The sequence below is a fragment of the Cynoglossus semilaevis genome, chromosome 14, assembly GCF_000523025.1.
Source record: "Cynoglossus semilaevis isolate Cse_v1.0 chromosome 14, Cse_v1.0, whole genome shotgun sequence".
In the NCBI taxonomy this organism is placed as follows: domain Eukaryota; kingdom Metazoa; phylum Chordata; class Actinopteri; order Pleuronectiformes; family Cynoglossidae; genus Cynoglossus; species Cynoglossus semilaevis.
This window is the reverse complement of record NC_024320.1, coordinates 26,767,111-26,787,091: the sequence shown is the minus strand read 5'-3', so window position 1 is coordinate 26,787,091 and position 19,981 is coordinate 26,767,111. Positions and strand designations below refer to the sequence as shown.

At 42.6% G+C, this 19,981-nt stretch overlaps 3 protein-coding genes across 3 annotated transcripts; 1 reads left to right on the top strand and 2 right to left on the bottom strand.

Moving 5' to 3' along the window:
• Positions 1–171: 171 nt before the first annotated feature.
• On the bottom strand, positions 172–1,874 carry LOC103390335 (SOSS complex subunit C). The gene is made up of 4 exons (XM_008326155.3): positions 1,603–1,874; positions 1,181–1,277; positions 727–799; positions 172–638 (listed from the first exon to the last, which is right to left on the bottom strand). Exons 1-4 carry the CDS (start codon positions 1,625–1,627, stop codon positions 540–542), a joined length of 294 nt encoding a protein of 97 aa, XP_008324377.1. The 5' UTR covers positions 1,628–1,874; the 3' UTR covers positions 172–539.
• A 397-nt stretch (positions 1,875–2,271) lies between these two features.
• On the top strand, positions 2,272–10,559 carry snx30 (sorting nexin family member 30). The gene is made up of 9 exons (XM_008326156.3): positions 2,272–2,664; positions 5,505–5,720; positions 6,202–6,312; positions 6,432–6,590; positions 6,921–7,110; positions 7,341–7,540; positions 7,686–7,775; positions 8,282–8,434; positions 8,768–10,559. Exons 1-9 carry the CDS (start codon positions 2,530–2,532, stop codon positions 8,843–8,845), a joined length of 1,332 nt encoding a protein of 443 aa, XP_008324378.1. The 5' UTR covers positions 2,272–2,529; the 3' UTR covers positions 8,846–10,559.
• Positions 10,560–12,231: 1,672 nt separating this feature from the next.
• On the bottom strand, positions 12,232–16,602 carry slc46a2 (solute carrier family 46 member 2). The gene is made up of 7 exons (XM_017038362.2): positions 16,027–16,602; positions 15,315–15,485; positions 14,916–15,149; positions 14,672–14,843; positions 14,277–14,360; positions 13,254–13,410; positions 12,232–12,630 (listed from the first exon to the last, which is right to left on the bottom strand). The coding sequence occupies exons 1-7, from the start codon at positions 16,498–16,500 to the stop codon at positions 12,576–12,578; spliced, it is 1,347 nt and encodes a 448-aa protein (XP_016893851.1). The 5' UTR covers positions 16,501–16,602; the 3' UTR covers positions 12,232–12,575.
• Between the last annotated feature and the right edge of the window lie 3,379 nt (positions 16,603–19,981).

Genomic DNA, 19,981 nt, shown 5'->3' with positions numbered 1-19,981 from the left:
GTACGATACATGATCTGGAGAATCATTGATCAAAGGGAGGGAACATATCGTACAATTACGATCATTATCGTACACCTGGTAACACCGGGAGCTAGCCTCTGTACTTGTTCATCACATGAGTTACTGTAACACCTGATAGAAATGTACTGACAGAATGAGTCACAGTCAAACTTTTCTGTTTGAGTTTTTAACTACACACTTTACAAGAACGTCATCATCACAGTTTCTACACAAAGAAATCTCAGAATTAAAAACCTGGAGAACACTTTATTTAGTCTTAGCATGATTGGCAACAGCGATTGCTTTCCAGTGACGGCGAAAAGGCAATGCAACAAATGTTGGACTTTTAATTCCAAAGTGTTTTTTAAAAACAGCAGCCGTATTTGACGCCCCGTCTGTGGCGTTGCCCTGAGAATGTTGCTGCGATGAGATGAGAAATGAGGAAAAACTCTACACACACACACACAGACCTAAAAGAGGAAACTGGCCACAACAGGGTCTTGTCAGCGTGGAGGCAGATAACGGTGTTAAAAATACAGTCATGACTCTGGCTCCAGGCGAGGGAGGACAGGGAGGATGAGGTTTCCAAAGGAGGAGTCCTGAGTGATGAAGAACCCTGAGGAGTGGGCATGTGCATGCTGCAGGAGGAGACACACGTGTGTGTTAATGAGGCAGAGTGAGGAACACACGTGTCCCTGTGTGTGTGTGTGTGTGTGTGTGTTTTACCTGCAGGGCCGCCTTTTGCTGCGCTGCAATGTGTTGTTGTTCTGCGTTGTCCCTGAAGTCTTTCAGACCCATCCTGAGAACACGAGAGCACAACACTTTCAACATTTAGCTGTATTTCATTGTATATGTAAAAAAAATATTTTACTACATTTACGGTTGATTTAGCTTTAGTTTTAACATGTGACTAACATTTAACAGATTCGCTTTGAGGTCAGTGTCATGTCCACGGCTCCAGATTTAACCTGAAGTTTCTATAGACTATTTCATATGGGCAATGACATCAATGACATCTTGTCCTCGGCCCATTGTCTGTTGTAATGTGCAGCGCCACCTGGTATTCAGTTCCAATTACTGAATGGTATATTATATCATTTATTTGGTATAAGTATCACACATCTGGATATTCAGTAAAATGTTCAGAGTTATGCAGTGTTGTGGGCGGTGAGGTCCAGACCTGGCTCCGGGCGTGTTGATGGCTGGATTCTGCAGCAGTCTCCTCCTCTCCCTCTCCAGCTCAGCCAGGATGGCAACACGGGTTTTGTTTGGAAAGGCTGCAGGTAAAAACGAAAGAAAAAAGATGACAATAACAACAACAAAAAAGATGTTAAAACCCTAAATATTACCACTATTAATATAATTATACTGGTGCAAAGTATGGGGAGATATAACATTAGCTTTGTTTAAAGATAAAATCAATTATACGTTTTTAAAAGAACGAGAGATAAAACCCACTCCGATTAGAAGTTTAACAACACGAGAGAAAAGACAGACGAACTCTATGATGAGTTCACGGGCACATGGGAATTCTACTACCATTCTGGCTTAAATGAACACATCATCGAAGATTTAGACATATTTCTTATCAAAAATACTAACCTTGTCCCGGGGGGTGGGCAGACATTTCAGTCTGAAAATACAGGTGAAAGTGTCAAAAACCTAGAGACGGTGTGTGTTGGTGTTTCTGTCCGCCCTGCTACGACAACACTGGCAGATGTGTGCGAAGAAGGAATGGAAAATACAATCGGATATAACGCTTGGTACACACTACAATTACGAGCTGATTCTCAGCAACGAACAAAGTTTAAAATAAGGAGAGATTTTGGCCGCGGCGAGCAGGAGATACCGCCTCACTTCAACACGAGCCGGGTTTAACGTTGGACGACAGGATATGGCTGATGTGAAGATGTCTTACTCTGCTCGTTTTCCGGTAAACCTTCATCAGAAAATAATTAGTTACAAAAGTCGACAAAGCAACTAATCGAAAAAGTCATCTTCTAAACGGCGAAGTATTGTCATAAAAGTATTACGAAACAAACTGTGGTGCGAGAAAATATTTACTGCACTTTTAAATATAAAAAATGATTTTAATTACAAATATTTAGATTATGTTTTTAAAATATAAGAAGTGTTAATAAAAATAAACTATAGTGAAAAAACGTTCAACACAATCCGAATTCGAAGCAGTACAACAATCGGTGGTTCATTTAAGGTGACGTGTTTGACTGGCAAGAAAAAACATACGATGACAAGATGGCGGTATAGACGATCTTCGAAGTCACCGACTGAGGCCATATGACGCGATTTGTTTACATCCGGGTCCTCAGGGGTGGGCTTCCGCAGCTGCGCGGTGACGGTCAGCTGACAGTTGGGTGACCAGCAGCCACAGCTGCAGTAACGGATGTGCAACATCTCAACCTTCCCACTACAGGCGACTGTGTTCGGTCTCCGCTCACCGTTTTCAGCCGCGGAGACTCGGACTGCCCTTTCCTGCCCTGCGGCCACGTCTTCCCGGCCTCCTGCAGTATGAGTGCCGGTGCTCCGAGAGGCCTGGCCAGCTCGGGGCAGAAGCCCATTGGGGAGATCCTCCATCCGCTCTGCGTCGCCGAGGAACCGCTGTCCCCGGGGCCAGATGTCACTGTGGACACCGAAGGGGAAAAGGTGATTTTTTTTTCTTTCTTCTTCTAGTGCTGAACCCGTTCGAACCGCGCAGCACCGGGCCAAGTGTTGTGGTTGAAGCAGCCAGCCGTTGGAGAGAGGACAAACCGGGCTAAACTGTGGTTATAGTGTAGTTACATGTCGAACCAACGGTAGTTTATTAGTTAAGATTTACGCCAATTAAAAACGTAACTTACTGTGTGTTAAATCTGTATGTTTCTGCGGAAGACGTTAGTTTGGAACTTGATAAAAAGAAAAAGGTTAACCGACATCAAAGCTATTTAAAACCTGCTTTGTATGTTTGTTTGTTTGTTTGAAAAAAATGAAAAGCAAAAAACAAACAGAGTTTATAGATGTGCTTAAGGACGAGATGATACCCTTTTAAATTAAATTACTCCATTTATCTTTTGGAAAATCTTACTTCCTTTTTGTATTTTTCACATCCTTTTCAATGTGGCTAACATTTAGCTATTTATGCAAAATTATAGTTAAGTGCTATGTTTCTACCTGTGCAGGATTTTAAAAGGTCAGGACGAAAGATGACCAGAAATAGTTGAAAACTCGTGGTAGCTGCCTTGCTCTTCTTGTCTTGAGAAGATTGATTTGTTTTCTCCCTCAGATGTTTCTGATGCACCTGAACACCAATGTTGGTGTCTATGACAAATGACTCTGGGCTGGTTAGCCTAGCTCTTAGCTGTCGTGGTGTGACGTTTGACTTGGGTGAATACCTTTTGAGTTCCTGTGTAACCCATTAAACCATCCAGTTGATCAGGTCGAGTAGAGGCGGACGCTTTTGGTTTCACCACAAATGGACAAAATAAATTCCAAAAGCCAAACATTTAAACAGTTTACGGACTCTTTAAAAACAGCTGCTGACTGATTTGATGGTCACGATTTTATTTTTTTTCTGTTTTGCTTCGTTGACTTATTGTCGCAGACCAGACTGAAGTTACAAAGTTTAATGTGACCTTTGCATGTTTACCCGTGACGTGAGATATTTTAGAAACCCAGACGTCAGCAACAGTCTTAGCTTCTCAACTGTGCAGCTATAAAACCACATCAAATGTCATATTCTGGTTTCATAGGTTTAATAACGTGTATATTTATGGTATCTATTTATATTTGCCGGCTCTTGGATGAAACCATCTCCAGTTCACACGTGGTTCTGACCCAATACTGATTGTGCACCCCCCCCCCCACCACCAATTACACTGTGTTCGTCATCCAATAGGGACGTGTCCCCCCCCCCCCTCCCCGTGACCAGCACAGATGTGCTGTGTAAACAACAATGCACACAGCAAACAGAGCTCACTGTCTGCAGACACTTTAGTTAATGATTGTCACCCGGAGACATGTGAATGTAACTCTACGTTTGGCACCTGCTTCTAGTTCAGCACCACAGACACACACACTATGATTATTATTGTTTTTTTTGTCCTGGTCTGTTGTGTCAGTAACGAACGAATGCTTTGTGTTTTTATACACAATAGGAATCTTAATCTACGGTTGTTTAGCATCGAGAAAAGAAAAAAAAAACACAGGTATAAACACTGGAATGGGGGACGGATGGATTCCATTCAGTTCAGTTCTGTTATTGTTGATTTCACTGTCATAAAACAGAACCGTTTCACTACAATTGTGCCAGAAACGTTAGCTTTATTCTAGGTCTTAAAAACCTGTCCAGGGTTCATTTTGAGTCCAGAGTGATTGTCGGTACGACGGCCAAAATGTCCACAGACGGAGAGTGACGGGAGGAGAACGTCAGTGTGTCTGTTCCTGGTACAGCTGTACATGTGGGGACACCTTTGGAGAATACTGCTGTTGTGTTTGGACCTCGTGTTTGTGAGGACGTCGGTCCAGGTCCTCACTGAGTTAGTTTGGAAAAGGATTAACGATAAAACACAGCAGTGATAGTTCAGGTTAGCATAAGGAGCTAGGAAATGTGTTATTAAGTCCATGCAAAACCTGTGTTTGTGTGTGTGTGTTTGATCAGTGTGTGTGGTAGAGTTAGAATAAAGAAAGTGAAGGAAAACACTTTTCTGGAAAAATGAACTTAAACATGAAAGGTCTCTCCAAAAAAAAAAAATCCAAACGTTTTGTTTGGCGTCTGGTAACTTTACGGCAGCAGTGAAAACGGGATCTGTGTCAACAGTCATTTCTATGGAAATTTACACAGATTTAAATCAAACTGCAGTCGAAGAAAAACCAACAAAGTTTGAACAGAGCAAATATTGAAGTGTAGATTATGTTATCATCTGCATACAGTTTGAGTAATACTGCAGTACGATGACAGTAAAGACTCTGGTGTTTAGACAAAGAAGGTTAACCGTCATCACCCAGAGTTCTCTGTTTTGCCTTTTCTTATTTTAAATAACTGATGATTCAGACGTGGTTCTGCTAATGTTCCGCTAACCATTCCTAGGCTAATGGTTGATTTCTTTTAGTTAATGACGATCATTTCTGTTCATATTTATGATAAAGTTTTTGGGACAATTTGACAAATTTGTAACAGTTAACTATTCTGCCATATTTTGTCTGTTATTTTGGTTGCCTCACTTTCACTGTAACATCGGCTCAAATTAGGTATTAGATATAACTTAAAATATTTTATTTTGTATTCTTAAAATACGTGACAGGAAAAGAAAAGATCTGTAGTAATAGAATTAGATGATGTAGAATGTGTGTGTGTGTGTGTGTGTGTGTGTGTGTGTGTGCGTGTGCAGCCCAAACAACAGTGTCATTGATTTAAAGCATCATCATCATCATCTCCTCAGCTTCCGTCTGTCTATCAGCTCTTTGTTGGACTTTGTGGACACACTGGTTTGACATTGTGTCCCTCACAGGAAGCCGTACTGACCAATGGCACGCCGGTCGAGACGTCCAGCCCCGCCTCCGCCTCCTCGCTCTTCAACAGGCTGCAGCTGGACGACGACCTGGAGGCAGACGGACGGGATCCGTACGCCTCCACCGAAGCCCACGACCTCTTCGTCACCGTGGACGACCCCAAGAAGCACGTGTCCACCATGGAGACGTACATCACCTACAGAGTGTCCACCAAGGTTTGGACACACTGGTCACACCAACTGTCCACAGTGACAAACACATTCACCAAAATATGGCAAAGAACTTTTAAACATTCGCCACGTCGTCCTCCGAGACTCTGAGACTCTGAACAAATATATTAACAATGAAACCTTGGCCTCAATATGATCAATCATATTAATTATTAGAAATCTCCAGCTGTAAGTGTCTGTGTCAGTGGCGCCCTCTACTGAACCTCTGTGCATTATTGTGGTTATAAATGTACAGACGTTGGTTTTCATGTTTGCTCTGGAGCTCAGAGGCTTCTGACAAATATCACAGCTTCATATGAAGATCAGTGATGGGGGGGTTTATGGGGGGGTATCTGTGTACAGTTGAAGGTCAACAGTTGGTACAGTGTCGTTGTAATTCTACTCCAGCTGTGAGGTTTCATGTTTGTGTGTTTGAAGGTTAAAAAAAAAAATCGATGTTTTAAGTAAAAACTTTTTTTTTTCCCAGACCACACGGATAGAATTCGATCTTCCAGAGTACTGTGTACGACGGAGGTACCAGGACTTTGACTGGCTGAGGATCAAGCTGGAGGACAGTCAGCCCACGCACCTCATCCCTGTAGGTCCAGACACAGAGAAGCTTCCAGAAAAACCTCACACAGATTTGTCAGAACCTTCCACGGTACATTCTCCTGTATGTGTGTGTGTGTGTGTGTGTGTGTGTGTGTGTGTCTTCAGCCGCTGCCAGAGAAGTTTGTGATGAAGGGCGTGGTGGACCGTTTCTCAGAGGACTTTGTGGAGACCAGGATGAAAGCTCTGGACAAGTTCCTGAAGCGAGTGGCGGACCATCCCGTCCTGTCCTTCAACCCTCACCTCAACGCTTTCCTGTCGGCCAAGGTGAGACGTCCACCGTCAGATCGTACACCCCGTCCTGAGTCAGACTCCAGAACTTTCCTTCAGCACCATTCTAGAATGTGGACTTTCTGAAGACCTGCTGTAGATGGTCGTCTTCATCCAGTTGTCTCAGCTCCGTTTAGGCTGAGGCTGTGGTTCGGCAGGAATCTGAGGATATGATACTGTGATACTGTGGTCACGACGATGTATTGATTTTTTTTTTTTTTCACCAATGTAACTGTAGTCAAAACATGTGAAATTGGTGTCGTTAAAAATAGCCACAAAGAACAAACGCAAACATCATGTGACCTTTCTCTCCCTCTGCGCCTGCAGGACCTGAACAAGCGTCAGGGTCTGGCCCTGCTCACCAAGGTGGGGGAGTCGGTCAAACACGTGGCCGGAGGCTACAAGCTGAAAGTGCGGCCGGCGGAATTCTGCGCCATGGGAGAATATCTGGACACGTTCAGTCAGAAACTGGGGACCATCGACCGCATCGCCCAGAGGATCCTGTTTTTGCAGTCAGGTGACGACGACGACGACGACATTTTGATTAGCAGCATCTTTATACCTTGAAAAAAAAAAATTAAAACTTGTGTTTTTTCTGCCTGCATCTTTTTGACTTATTTTCTGTGTAACATCAGGGCTAACTTTTAGCTAAATTTAAAAGCTAGCTTGTCACAAAAACTTGTGGTTGGATATTTCTAAGTATTTTAGTACTGAGTATTTATAGAAAACTTGTCTCCTGTAAACCAGAGTACCTGACCGAGGTGCGCGAGTACAGCTCTGTATATTCCAGCTGGGCGGGCTCAGAGGAGGAGCTGCAGCGCCCCCTGGAGGGTGTGTCGTGCACTGTGTCAAAGAGTTGCCAAGCTCTGGAGGACCTGAGTGAGAACATGGGCCAGGACTTCCTGCCGGTCCTGAGAGAGTACGTTCTCTACGTGGAGTCCATGAAGGTGAGACCCACGTCTGTTGACTGGACCACGTCTGTTGACTGGACCACGTCTGTTGTCCATGTTTTTTCCTGAGTCAGTTGTTTTTTTTGCACGTCATTTCCTGTCCCACAACCCTCTGACTCAGCAACCCTCTGTCTGATCACAGAACGTTTTGAGGAAGCGCGACCAGAGTCAGGCCGAGTACGAGGGGCGACTTGAAGCAGCAGTGCTGCGCAGACAGGAAGACAAAAGTCCCGTGAGTTTCCTCGTCCACAAACTGCCACGATCTCTCCTCTCCTCTCTGACGACTGTCGGAATATCAGTCAGGCTGCTCTGACACCCGCTGGGCCGCTGACCAGAGGTTGAAGCCTACGCAGACACCTGCTTGTATTTAAAGCTCGAGGAGCTTCAGTGAAACTGAAACACTTTTCCACAGTGTGTATAAACAACACCATGTGTTTACACTGTGTATTAGAGCCAATCTAAATGAACGGGTTTGGTTTCAGTCGTTCCGTCCAGGTGTTAAAATGTCTTCACATTTGAATCAAATTTATTCAAATTTCAGCAGTAGCAGTAACAGCAGCAGCAGCAGTAACAGCAGCAGTAACAGCAGCAGTAACAGTAACAGCAGTAACAGTCTCTGTGTCTGAATGTTTCTACTACGTATTGAACTGATGTGACCTTCAGACCTTCACACCCTGTAGCTGTAGTGTCCTCTGTGTGTGTGTGCGTGTGTGTGTGTGTGTGTGTGTGTCACTGCAGATCCCAGTGGAGGTGGAGAAGTGCCAGGACAGAGTGGAGTGTTTCAACGCTGACCTGAAGGCAGACTGGGAACGATGGCAGAGCAACAAGAGGCAGGACTTCAAACAGCTGCTGACGGGCGTGGCCGACAAGAACATCCACTACTTTGAGACGGTGGGAACATCGGACTTTAGTACTAGTGCCATACCAGGGACGTTCACCTGTCACTGCTGCAAAGTAGTAAAAAAAAAACAAAGTCGAACGACACAGTATAATTATTATCAATATTGTTTAAATATGTGTAAATATATATTTATTTATTTCTATATATATCCATATAATAAATCTACTTATACATACTGTATATATACATATATATCAGTCAGTGATGTAGATGAAACAAACTGATGGAGTCAGAGTCACAGAACAAACATCTTCATCATCATCTTCATCATCATCTTCATCATCCATGTTGTCACGTCTCTCTCTGTTCTTCTGACTCTACAGTGTCAGGCAGCCTGGGAGTCCTTCATCACAGTCCTGCAGGACAAACAGACTGAGGACAGGACAGGTGAGACCAACTGAGACCTCCACAGACCACCAGAGAGCGCCAGAGACCTCCTGGACGTCGGCTCCTCATCTTTGTCCTCAGATCGTCTCCTCTGTCTCTCCTCCTCATTTTTTCCCTCCTGGTCTCTCATGATGCCAAGGACAAGGACACAGACCTGAGGGACGGTGGTTCCAGAGGGGGACGTCCCACCTGAGACTGAGGTAACAAACGGTGCGTTCGAGGACATCAGGGAAGTTCCGTTTCCTGTGTTTCCTGTACATTAGGTTTTTTTTTGTCGTCGTTCGTTTTTTCTACAGCTTGAATTAAAAATCAACTTTTTTTTGCCAATATGTTTTTTCTTGTTTGTCACTTTCTGTAATAATAATAATAATAATAATAATAATAACTATTATTATTTTTATTACTTTGACACAAAGATGAAGTCGGTGAGAAGCTAATTTTTGCAGGTTCTTCAGATTTGTTTTTTTGCTTCACGTTTTACTGTAAAATCCTGTGAAAACTAAGGTTTTGTTTTTATTTTATAAACATTTTTACATTCACGGTCGACCTTCGCTGTTTCCCCACAAACGTCTCCAAACACAACAAGAGTTCAAGGAGCAGGAAATGGAAAGAGAAATCGAGTCACTGCGAACCATGAAGTCGGTTTTTATCATCGACATAAAGAAACATTTCAGACTCCTGGTGATTTTCCTGAGAGAAGTTGATGATATCTGATTGGCTGTGTGTGGAAACAGGGTGTTTTGTTGCCAGCCCCTGCTGGTCAGCTGCGGTAGTGCAGCTAGAACTCTAAACTCATGTCAGGACCTTGACTTTTGACCTTTTGCAGAAGCGTGGTCCAAGTGAGACGTATTAGCACAAAAAGGACAACGGTCGCTGTTTCAGCACCGTGTTTGTTGTTTGTCAACTCACCAGTAATGGGTGAGACAACGACAACAACAATGGGTGAGAACAACAACAATGGGTGAGACAACGACACAGGTGTTGATAGAACCGTCACCCCGACACCACAGAACTGTTCGTACCACAGAAAGTTCTACTTCTGTCTGTGTGCCTTCAGAAATGATCACTTGTTCTGTTCATACTTTGAATATGTTGCAACAGCTCCGTCTGGTGGTCATAATGTTAAACATCAACAGTTTTTGTAACTTGATTTTTTCTCTGATTCTAAAACGGTGAAATATTCACAGAGTGATTTTCTTGTTTTTCCATCAGAATCAAATTTGACCTAGAACTGGGAAATACTGCACCCTAGTGGATTTTGGGGGAAACATAAAAAAAGAAACACTTGTTGACAGGTTTATTTGTTGGTGAAAATTTGAATCAAGAATTTTTTGTTACAAGTTGACCTTGACCCTCACCATTTTTTACATGGGGGGTGGGAGAGGGTTAATTTGCATATTTAATTACATAAAAACCTCAACCTCTTTTTGAAAAACAGGAAAAAGAGAAAGTGTGGGCAGAGTTGCTGCAGAGACATGGACCAACTGACACCCCTAGTGGCCAATAAAATGACTGAAGGGAAAAGCATTTGTTCAGGTTGTTTCTGCAGCTGATCTATTTCATGGATTCTTCTGCCTTTTTTTTTTTTTTTTTGCTTTTGCACATTTTATAAAACATAGAAAAATATTTTTCAGTTTAATTTCCAACTTTTTTGACCCAGTAAAAATAAGCTGCTGCTTCACTGAGCCTGAGATGAAACCAATGGAGTTTCTTTTTTTTTTTTTTTTTTTGCTGACGACACTTCACAAACACTGAGCGTCGTTATAACCACAATTAAACCAGAAAACATTTGTAAAAAAACAAGACAAACATCGACGCCTCAGAATTTCATTTTGTCATTATTTTTTCTAAATTTGAACGTAAAAAACTTTTTCTTTTGTGATCATTATTTTATAGCCTGTTTTTTTGCGACCTTTATCTGCGTGAACAGTTTCTGTTCTGTTTCCTTTTTCAACCCATTTTGTCGACATTATATCAATGATTATAACAATGAACAGAACATTGACATTTGATTTTGTCGACATTATATCAATGATTATGAACAACAACAACAATGAACAGAACATTGACATTTATTATTATTTGGACTTGTTTCTCGTCAGTCTCTCTGTGTCGATTGGTTCGTTTCTCTTTAACCTTTAGCCAGTTCTCAGTAAACTCCTGTTTCTCCAGTACGGTTTAGCTACTTTTGCTACATGATTTGCTAACTTTTAGCATGCGCTCACTGAAGACACGTTGTAAAGTCCACCTGATAAAACGATAAACTGAAGATTGTTCGCTTTTTCTTCATTTCTGTCTCGGCACAAAATGAAAGTAGCGACAAAAACAAGTCATCGGTTCTTCCGATGTTGTTTCCAACTGAACGACGTTCTCCGCGGCCAAATCTGACGGGATTTTTTAGTATAATTTATCTCTGACGATGATCCAGCTTCTCAGAGTCTCATATTATACTTAGTTCCTGTTGATTCACACAAATACATGGATGTAGCGCCACCTCATGGTGGAAAAATCACAACTTGCTGAAGTTGCCAAAATCCGATTATGTTTCCGTTGAGGCAGGTTGACCTGATGACCTGGAGGATGAAGGAGCGACGCCTGATTCTCTGTCCTGTTTTTCGTCCCTGATGTAAATACACAGATTTGGATGTAAAAACATCTGCTTGTAATTAGAAATAAATAATCTTGTACATTGATGGTGATTTTGATGCATTTTATCTTTTTTGGAAGAGACAATAACGGACCAAAAATAAAAGAGTGGATTTGACTTTTTCCTTATTTGTTGTTGTTTTTTTTATTTTATTTTCAAATGTAACGTAAAGTTTATTAAGAATTTAGAATCGAAGCCTGGAGTCAACAGATGGAATCATTTAATCATGAAATTCAGCACGAAACCATGACGGAGCCTCATCCTTCATCCATTGAAGATCCCAAAAATTCCATGTAACATTTTCCAGCTTTTACTTTTCCATTGTTTTCTATTGATTTCCAGACAATTTCTGCATATTTTGTTAAAAACACCTTTACATCAAAGCACAAAAACTTCCAAAAAAGGAAGTGGGAAAAAATAAGTCTTTTATTTACATGTTTGTTTGTATTCAAAGTTTAATTTAAGTGGTTATTTACATGTTTGTTTGTTTTTTTGCTAAAGAAAATAGCAACTTTCTGCTCCTCACATCTGGTTTAAACTCAAACTGAAGTGACGACGAGGCTAAAACTGCGGCCTCTGAAATATTCAAAGTTTATTTAAGTGAAATCAGAATCAGGGCTGAGCAGAGTGTGTGTGTGTGTGTGGTCAATAATATAAAATCCTTAAAATAATCATCATCATCATCATCAAAACTTACCAGTGTTTCTCAACCTGCTGTGTCAGAACGTAAGGAGAGAAAAAAGAACAAAAACAGACTCTGGTTTTTGCTGAGTCAAAACTAAAAATGTGCAGAGTCATTTTTTTTTACAATAACATTCCAGGAGCGTTTGAGGAAGTTCTCCGTCGGGGACTTTTCACCTCAGACCGAAGCGTCTCAACCTGCTGTTGAAATCACTGTGGCATTGCCGCGGAAAAGTCACTTCTTCTTGTGATGAAAGTTTGGTGAGATCGGCGACGTTTCCTCTTCACTGTGGTCAAACGTTCCTCACGCTCAGATGTTCTCCACCAAGGGGAACGTCATTTCCTCTCTGTCAAAGGAAGTCCGTTCTCCATGTTTCACGTCCTCTTCTCCTCCTTCTTCTTCTTTTTCTCTCCGTTCAGTCCTGAATGTCTGTGCTGCAGCGCCCCCGCGGTAACCTGCAGCTACTGATACTGCAGCGAAGAAACCAAAGAAGACAGAAAAAAAACCCCGTCATTTTTGGAATTTAGACTGAAGTTTAGAATAAAAAAATAAACATCTTAATGTTAAATATAATCAAATAATTTAGTAAAACAGTTGGTAAATTTAGTTAACACTTTTTCAGGATTTTTATTAAATATAAAAGTCATAATAATCGTCATAATCTTAAACATCCAGCACCAAGTTCCTAAAACTGCTTTAAAATGTTGTATAAAAATAAATACGTAGTTAAATTTCATACAAAAACCAAAGTCCAAAAACTTTGACAGTAACTTTGAAAAATAAAGTTAAAATAAAAATATAGGAATAGGTAAAAATCGAGGTTAACTATTAGCTAAATTAATTTTATAGCTAATAGTTAACCTTATAGATAAATGACAACAGACGCGCCCACTGACGACAGACACACCCACTGACGACGGACACGCCCACTGTCGATATAGCTAATAGTTAACCTTATAGATAAATGACAACAGACGCGCCCACTGACGACAGACACGCCCACTCACAGCACTTGACTCTTTCGCAACACACGCAGTACACGAGTACTTCATATCTGTAAATAAACACACATGAAACGGTGCAGACCGAGTACCTGATGGGTATCATGGCCAGGACGGTGAAGACGCTGGCCATCAGGAAGACGAAGCCCGGGAACCAGGTCAGAGTTCCCTGGTAGATCTTAGTGAAGGCAGGCAGGTAGGCCAGGGACGCCAGGGTGAAGGAGAACTGCAGGGAGGTGAGAATGGTGCCTGATGGGAAATGAGGAGGAGACGTCAAAAGAGTCAACCAGCAACAGTTCACACCTTTGGAGTGTGTTTTTATGTTTAAAGAATAGTTTGACGACGAGAGCATTTCTCTGTGTGTGTGTGAACCTGGTGTAGCTATACCTGTGACACTATAGTTGTGGGGACACTTTGACTTTGGGGACGTCGTCCTGGTCCCCACTGACCAGGTGTGAAGTTAGGATTAGAATTATGGTCAGATTAAAGTTAGAGTAAGGATTAACATTAGTCCAGGTGTGTGTGTGTGTGTGTAGGTACAGCGATCCTTGTGGGGACTGTGTGTGTGTGTGCAAACAAATAGTTAATGTGTCGGAGCAGGAAACAGGAAGTTAATAATTCTACTGAAAGACAGCGTTCATGACGAGGAGTCACATCTGTCATCCACTGTGTGGATTCATATTGAGGGAGTTAATTATGATCTCGTCATATGTGTGTGTGTGTGTGATCAGATTAGAACAGGGCGTGTGTGTGTGTGTGTGTGTGTTTGTAGAGGCCACTGACGTGACATCATCGCAAAGTCACCGGACAAAAAAAAACCTGGAAAAACCCTGATAAGCAGCAAACTGAGTAATGAACCAGGAAACCAGTGACGTTCCAGTCGCTGGTCCGACTGGTTCCGACTGGTTCCGACTGGTTCCGACTGGTTCTTGAACAACAGCTCTGATCAAAACCTGTTCCTCTACAAAAACAAAACAAGAACCGTGGGACGAAGAAAATGTCCTCGCTGTCGTGTCAGGACCTGGTTTCATGTTCTCAGATGATGGGTTCACACACACACACACACACACACACACACACACACACACACAGAGTCAGTCACGTCACACACTCACCGTACGAGGACGGCGCCACCTGCTGTGAGAGCAGAGATCTGATGGTCGGCAGCGGGATGAGAGCGAAGAGATTCAGCGATCGAGCTGAAAGACAGAAACAACGTCACGACGTTTACACGAAATTATCACGACACTTAAATAAAGTCGGCGGAAAATGAACCACAGAATCGCACAAGTGATATCTGTCATTTCTTACTGTCCACTAGGGGGTGTATGATGGTGTGCACGTCTACAGGTTTCAGTTCTGGCTACAAATGTTTACAAGTTGAAAAAAAAAACAGCCAGTAGGTGGCAGTAATGCAGGATCTTTGATTGGGCAGGAGGGGGGGTCAGGATCAGGTCAAAGGTCAGGAGGAAACTCTCAGTAAAACTATCTTTGTGTCTTTCCGTCTCACCGAGGTAGAACATGTACGTCGCCGTGACGAAGGACATGAAGTAGATTCCCGAGGCGAAGGACACCATTCCGATCAGGATGAGCGAAGTGTCTCCGACGCAGCGGCGAAACAACATGACACCCAGAAAGCTGGTGAGGAAAATGGTGCAGCCGGCTGCATTTCCGTAACCCACCTGAAGGGGGAGCAGAGGAGTTCAGATTCCGGAAATACGACGTAAAAAATTCCTTTACGCACCGTTGCTTACCTGAGTGGCGTTCCAGCTCAGCGGCTCCTTCAGTACAAAGACGCCCAGGATGGTGATGGCGCCACCTACTGCAAAGTCGTACAGGATGGCTGCCGCGAAGAGTAGAACCACGTTGACCCAGTTTATTCCCGCAGGAGCCTCAACGCTAGCGTTAGCATCAGGTTGGTCGTCATCCTCCACCGTGTGACAGAGGGAGTGGCTCTCGTCCGACTCGGACGTAGACACGACCTTGACCTTTGACCCATGACACAACATGAACACACGTTAATATCAGTATATATATATAGAACACCAGAGCGCCACCTGGCTGACTCCCCTGGTACAGCGGTAGCAGCTACACGTGGCTTCACCGGCCGTTTTGGGGTCTTCCGCCCCCAGCCGCCCCCCCCCCCCCCTCACCTGCAGCATAAAGATGGCCAGCAGGAGGGCGACGAGGTGCAGCAGCGAGCTGACGATCAGCAGCACGACGCCGTGGCCCAGCGTGGCGTTGAACAGCGTGAACAGGTGACCGGACACCAGACTGCCGACCACGCCCGCTGCTCCGTACAGAAGCTCCACCCTCATCATCACCTGCAGCACGGACAGGAACACAGCCACAGGAAGTACTCTGTCAGTACTGCAGTAGTACTGTAGTACTTGTACTGCAACAGCTGTAGTATTCATTACAGTACAAGGGTAGTTAAAAGAGTTGTATTGGTAGTATTACTAGTTCTAGTCAAAGTCATAGTTTCACAGTTTACTACTGTCAGTACTCAGTACTTTTAAGTACTAATATACAGTATAATATAATATAATATATTCAAACTGGAAGTAAAAGAACAGAACAGTCTTTACTGTAAGTGTCCAGCAGGGGCACAACGCACCACAACCAGAAAAGACAAAAGAGAAAGTACCAGGAAAATGTCAACTGTGAACATCATGGTACTGATGTTGACAGTTTGTAGTACTGTTTAAAAGCAGTACTCGTTGTGGTAATTGTACACGTATTTGTAGTAGAAGTGGCATCGACTGTCTCAGAAGTTGTAGTTCTAGCTTTTATCTCGCAGTAATAGTTAGTAGTAGTTAGTCATAGTTAGTCATAGTTAGCAGTACCTGTGTTGCTGGTACTCACCTTGGACCGGTCTGCCGTCGTGGACCTCAGCGACACCAGCGTCATGACCCCGGGCCAGAAGGCGGTGAATCCTCCGCCGAGACCGAAGAGAACCGCGCCCGCGAACATGACCTGGATGGGCAGCCGCAGCAGGAGGACCAGCAGCAGGCAGAGTCTGCTCAGCAGGTACCCGCTCAGAGACACCACGATGGGGCTTCTCCTCCAGCCGCGGTCGCTGACTTTGCCCAGCAGCAGAGCCGGGAGGATGGGCAGCAGCCGGAGGATGAGGTTGTAGCTCAGGTAGAAGTCGCTCATAGCCTTCTGCCGGCTCTCCTCCGGGCTCAGACCCGGGTAGGAGGCGTTCGAACACTGGTCCCGGACCAGCAGCTGCAGCGCGGTGTCGAACAGGCAGTTCCCGAGCTGCTCCAGAACCAGGATGGGTTCGACGTGCCGAAACACCGACAGCAGAGTGTTGAACCCCTCCAGGAGAACCATTATTATTATTATTATTATTATTATTATTATTATTATTTTAAATAAAGTTTATTCTTTAAAAGTTACGTTAACTAATATTAATAACCAGTCGCCACCAGTTGAGCCACAGCTCGTGTCAGTGACTGGTCACAAATACAGAAGCTGATGCTGTTGACACACGGCTCAGGGTGAACCAATCAGACACGCCCACTTCCCATTACGTCATCAGTCTAAAACACGGAACCACCTTCTCAGGTATGTCGTCCAGTTCGTTTAACCCTTACAGCAGCCCTCAGTGTGACGTCATGAGCCGGAGGTGTGTAAAAGGAAGTTTGAATTAGAATAATATATATTTTTTTTATTATTAATATAAAACAACCAAAACATTTTCACAACAAACAACAAAAGCCGAGTTAGCGTAAATGTAGCTAAACACAGACCAGGAAACACTTTAATACGTTTCAGTGACTTTTTTAAGTCGAGCGAATGGCGCGGTGAAATTCCGATAGAATAAATACATTTGTAAATCGTCAAAATGGAGCAAAATTTAGTAAGATGTTTACAAAGTAATCAAAGAATAACTAAAAAAAAGAAGAGTAAAACTGACTAAAATCCTGATCCGTTTAGTTGAAGACAACCTTGATTTACTGGCAGGAATTGAAGAAATACACTCACGAAGGTCTTCTTCAACAGCTTATTTTCTTTAGATTTAATAGCCCTCTGCTGCCACCTAGCAGGAGAGGATTTAATTGCTCTGCCTGTCACGCATTGATGAACAAAGAGAAAAATATTTACAATAAATAAATAATAAGTTTTTTGATCAACTGAGTGACGTTGGATATGTTTCCACACTGGTGTTCCGAGTGGGCCTCGCCCCAGTGGTTGGGAATCACTGTTCAAAACTTTAGCTGAACTTAATGTAAAAGTTAAAAATTCAGTTTTCGAGTGTTGACATTTAGACGAAACTTCAGTCGAGCAAAAGTGAAAGAGCAAAAGTGAAAAACTTCAGTCGAGCAAAAGTGAAAGAGTTAAAACGTCAGACGAACAGAAACCAGTCAGAAATCCAGGACTTTTTTCATGTTTTGTTTTTAAATGAGAAAATATTTAATGGTACAGTTTAATAAGTGTGAGCCTTACATGGTTTTATCAAATATAATAATAATAATAAGTGGTTACACACACAGACAGAGGTTATACATGAGTCTGCCGCTGGAGAAGAAGAAGAAGAAGAAGAGGAAGAAGAAGAAGAAGAAGAAGAGGAAGAAGAAGAAGAAGAAGAGGAAGAAGAAGAAGAAGTGACGCTGTTTCCTCCGCAGCCCGACAACATTTTCACAATAGAAGCGTCCGTTTTTGACGCTTCATAACAATAAGGTCACCGTCGTCGTTGGTCGATCAGACGATTACAGCTGGTCCTGAGTTTCACGTGTCCATTCACACTAACTGCAGTGAATCATGCTCAGATCAGGTCGCTGTAAAAACAAGCAAGTCATCGGGAAAACATCGAAATCCTCCATTTTCCACCGTCACGTCTTCACGACAGCCACAAAAATATCTCAAAAATATTCCGTAGAAACACTTCCTGTCGTCACGGCGGCAGCGTGACGTCATTAATTCTCCTTCTGTACATTTAATCATAAAAAGACACCAGTTCCTTTAAATACTGTTTTCTCCCGTTTTATATATTAATAAAAGTTTATTAAAAAAAAACAAAACACGGAAAGAAGAAGCTGATGTGAGTTTCTGTCCTGGTCTGACAGAGAAGTCCGAGTGTTGGTTCTACAAAAACGATTTACGACACTCATCTGATTGTGTTTGTTCCTAATTACGAAAAAAACAAAACAAAACAAAAACGTTAGAAACTTCTGGTTTCTTTTCGGTTCTTCACTTCCAAATGACTAAAGTTACATGTTTGATTTTTTTGGCATTTCGTGTTTTAAAGATCTAACGCTGCGGATGACGTCACCAGGAATTCAGCTTAAAAAAAAAAGAATATTTCTTCTTTTGATCATTGAATCTTTTGATTTGTCAGTCATTCACATGCTAAATTAATTTATCGGTTTTAATGTGCAAATATTTAATTAAAAATGCATTTTATGGAGCTAAAAAAAACGTTTTTGAATTCACACCCTTTGAAGTAATTTTTAAATAAGTCAAAAATAATTCCATGGAGTTTTTAAGTTGTTTTTTTCTTTAGTAAAACTCATCAATGTTAACGATGTTAATGACGTTAATGATTGACAGACGCTGAAGGACAGCGGTGATTAGAACTGTTTCCTTTGGTTTTACAGGATCCTAACACTGAAATCATCTCCGAGGCCACGTTGATTCTTCAGAATCTCTGGTTTTACAAACATTCACTCATTAATACTTTCACGCGTCGTCACGGCGTCGATTCTTAGTTTCTGTGTCACAGGAGCAGAAACAACGTCCACAAAAAAACAAAACAATTCCACTTCCATGTTGGTGAAGGACAGCTGTGAGTTCAGAGGTCGTCGTCTCTTTGTCAAAGGTCCAAAAATGATTACAATTCCACGCACACCCTGAATGCAACACAACCTTCTCTTTAAATATCAACATTCTCTTTTGGTATATTAGAAAAAAACAAATCCATTCAACGTTCTATCCTCGGCTACTGTAGTATAGTGGATAAAGTACACACTCATATATATCAAATACACAGTCCTACCTCAGTAATACACAAGAAAACCACTGCTGAACTCAGAGAGCACAGGTGGGTTCAGCAAAGGTCAAAGAAGTGATTGACCTTTTAGTTAAAAAGAAAAAACCCGGACTCAGCCTTTAACTGTAATACACACACATGACCTGCAGGTTCAGCCCTTTGACCTTCAACTTTAACCCCTAGCTAAGATGTGACGTAATCAAAAAGACCAGTAGAAAGTCGTCGTTGATCTTCTCCAAACCTGGGGTTCCCGACCCTTCAGGGGACCACGGACCCCGTCCTCACAACAGACACACAGACCAAACACAAGGATGACTTACTGGGTACTTGAAGTATTTGTATTGTAGTATCACAAACTGTTGCTTTCGGCTGTGATGTCACGTGATGTCAGAGTTTCTATTGGCCCAAAATTAGCTCGCTGTTACCTCATTGGTGCAAATGGCACAAACGCTGCAGTTTTTCCAATAATAGCGCAAAATTTTATCCTTGATGCAAAATATTTCAGGGGCCCCTTGACGATGGACACCCCCAGGGCCAGGGCCCCCCTGTTGAGCACAACCTTTGCTCTGCACTGTAATACAACTTCATGATGAACGCGTGGTGCGTTCAACGACTACTGAAGCGTCAGCGGTGCATTCACGTCAACAAAGACGAGAAAGAAACTCCGGTTCAAATTAGAATAGAGATTGATCTGTTGGACGACAACACTGATTGGTTCAGGAGTCAACCAACCAATCAGAATGGGTTCTTTGCCGTGGACGATCTCTGATCACCAGACTCTGACACTTTAACTCTCAGGATTAATCGATCAAGACGATCACC

Bases quoted from the DNA above. Each gene is read 5' to 3' on its own strand.
- slc46a2 (XM_017038362.2), bottom strand. From the start codon at position 16,500: ATGGTTCTCCTGGAGGGGTTCAACACTCTGCTGTCGGTGTTTCGGCAC. The intron at 15,150-15,314 runs GTGAGGGGGGGG...CATGGGTCAAAG, and splicing joins TGGCCATCTTTATGCTGCAG to GTCAAGGTCGTGTCTACGTC. The intron at 14,361-14,671 runs GTGAGACGGAAA...TCTGTCTTTCAG, and splicing joins GACGTACATGTTCTACCTCG to CTCGATCGCTGAATCTCTTC.
- snx30 (XM_008326156.3), top strand. From the start codon at position 2,530: ATGAGTGCCGGTGCTCCGAGAGGCCTGGCCAGCTCGGGGCAGAAGCCC. The intron at 6,591-6,920 runs GTGAGACGTCCA...CTGCGCCTGCAG, and splicing joins ACGCTTTCCTGTCGGCCAAG to GACCTGAACAAGCGTCAGGG. The intron at 8,435-8,767 runs GTGGGAACATCG...CTGACTCTACAG, and splicing joins ACATCCACTACTTTGAGACG to TGTCAGGCAGCCTGGGAGTC.
- LOC103390335 (XM_008326155.3), bottom strand. From the start codon at position 1,627: ATGTCTGCCCACCCCCCGGGACAAG. The intron at 1,278-1,602 runs GTTAGTATTTTT...TTTTACCTGCAG, and splicing joins TGCCCACCCCCCGGGACAAG to CCTTTCCAAACAAAACCCGT. The intron at 800-1,180 runs GTCTGGACCTCA...TCGTGTTCTCAG, and splicing joins ATCAACACGCCCGGAGCCAG to GATGGGTCTGAAAGACTTCA.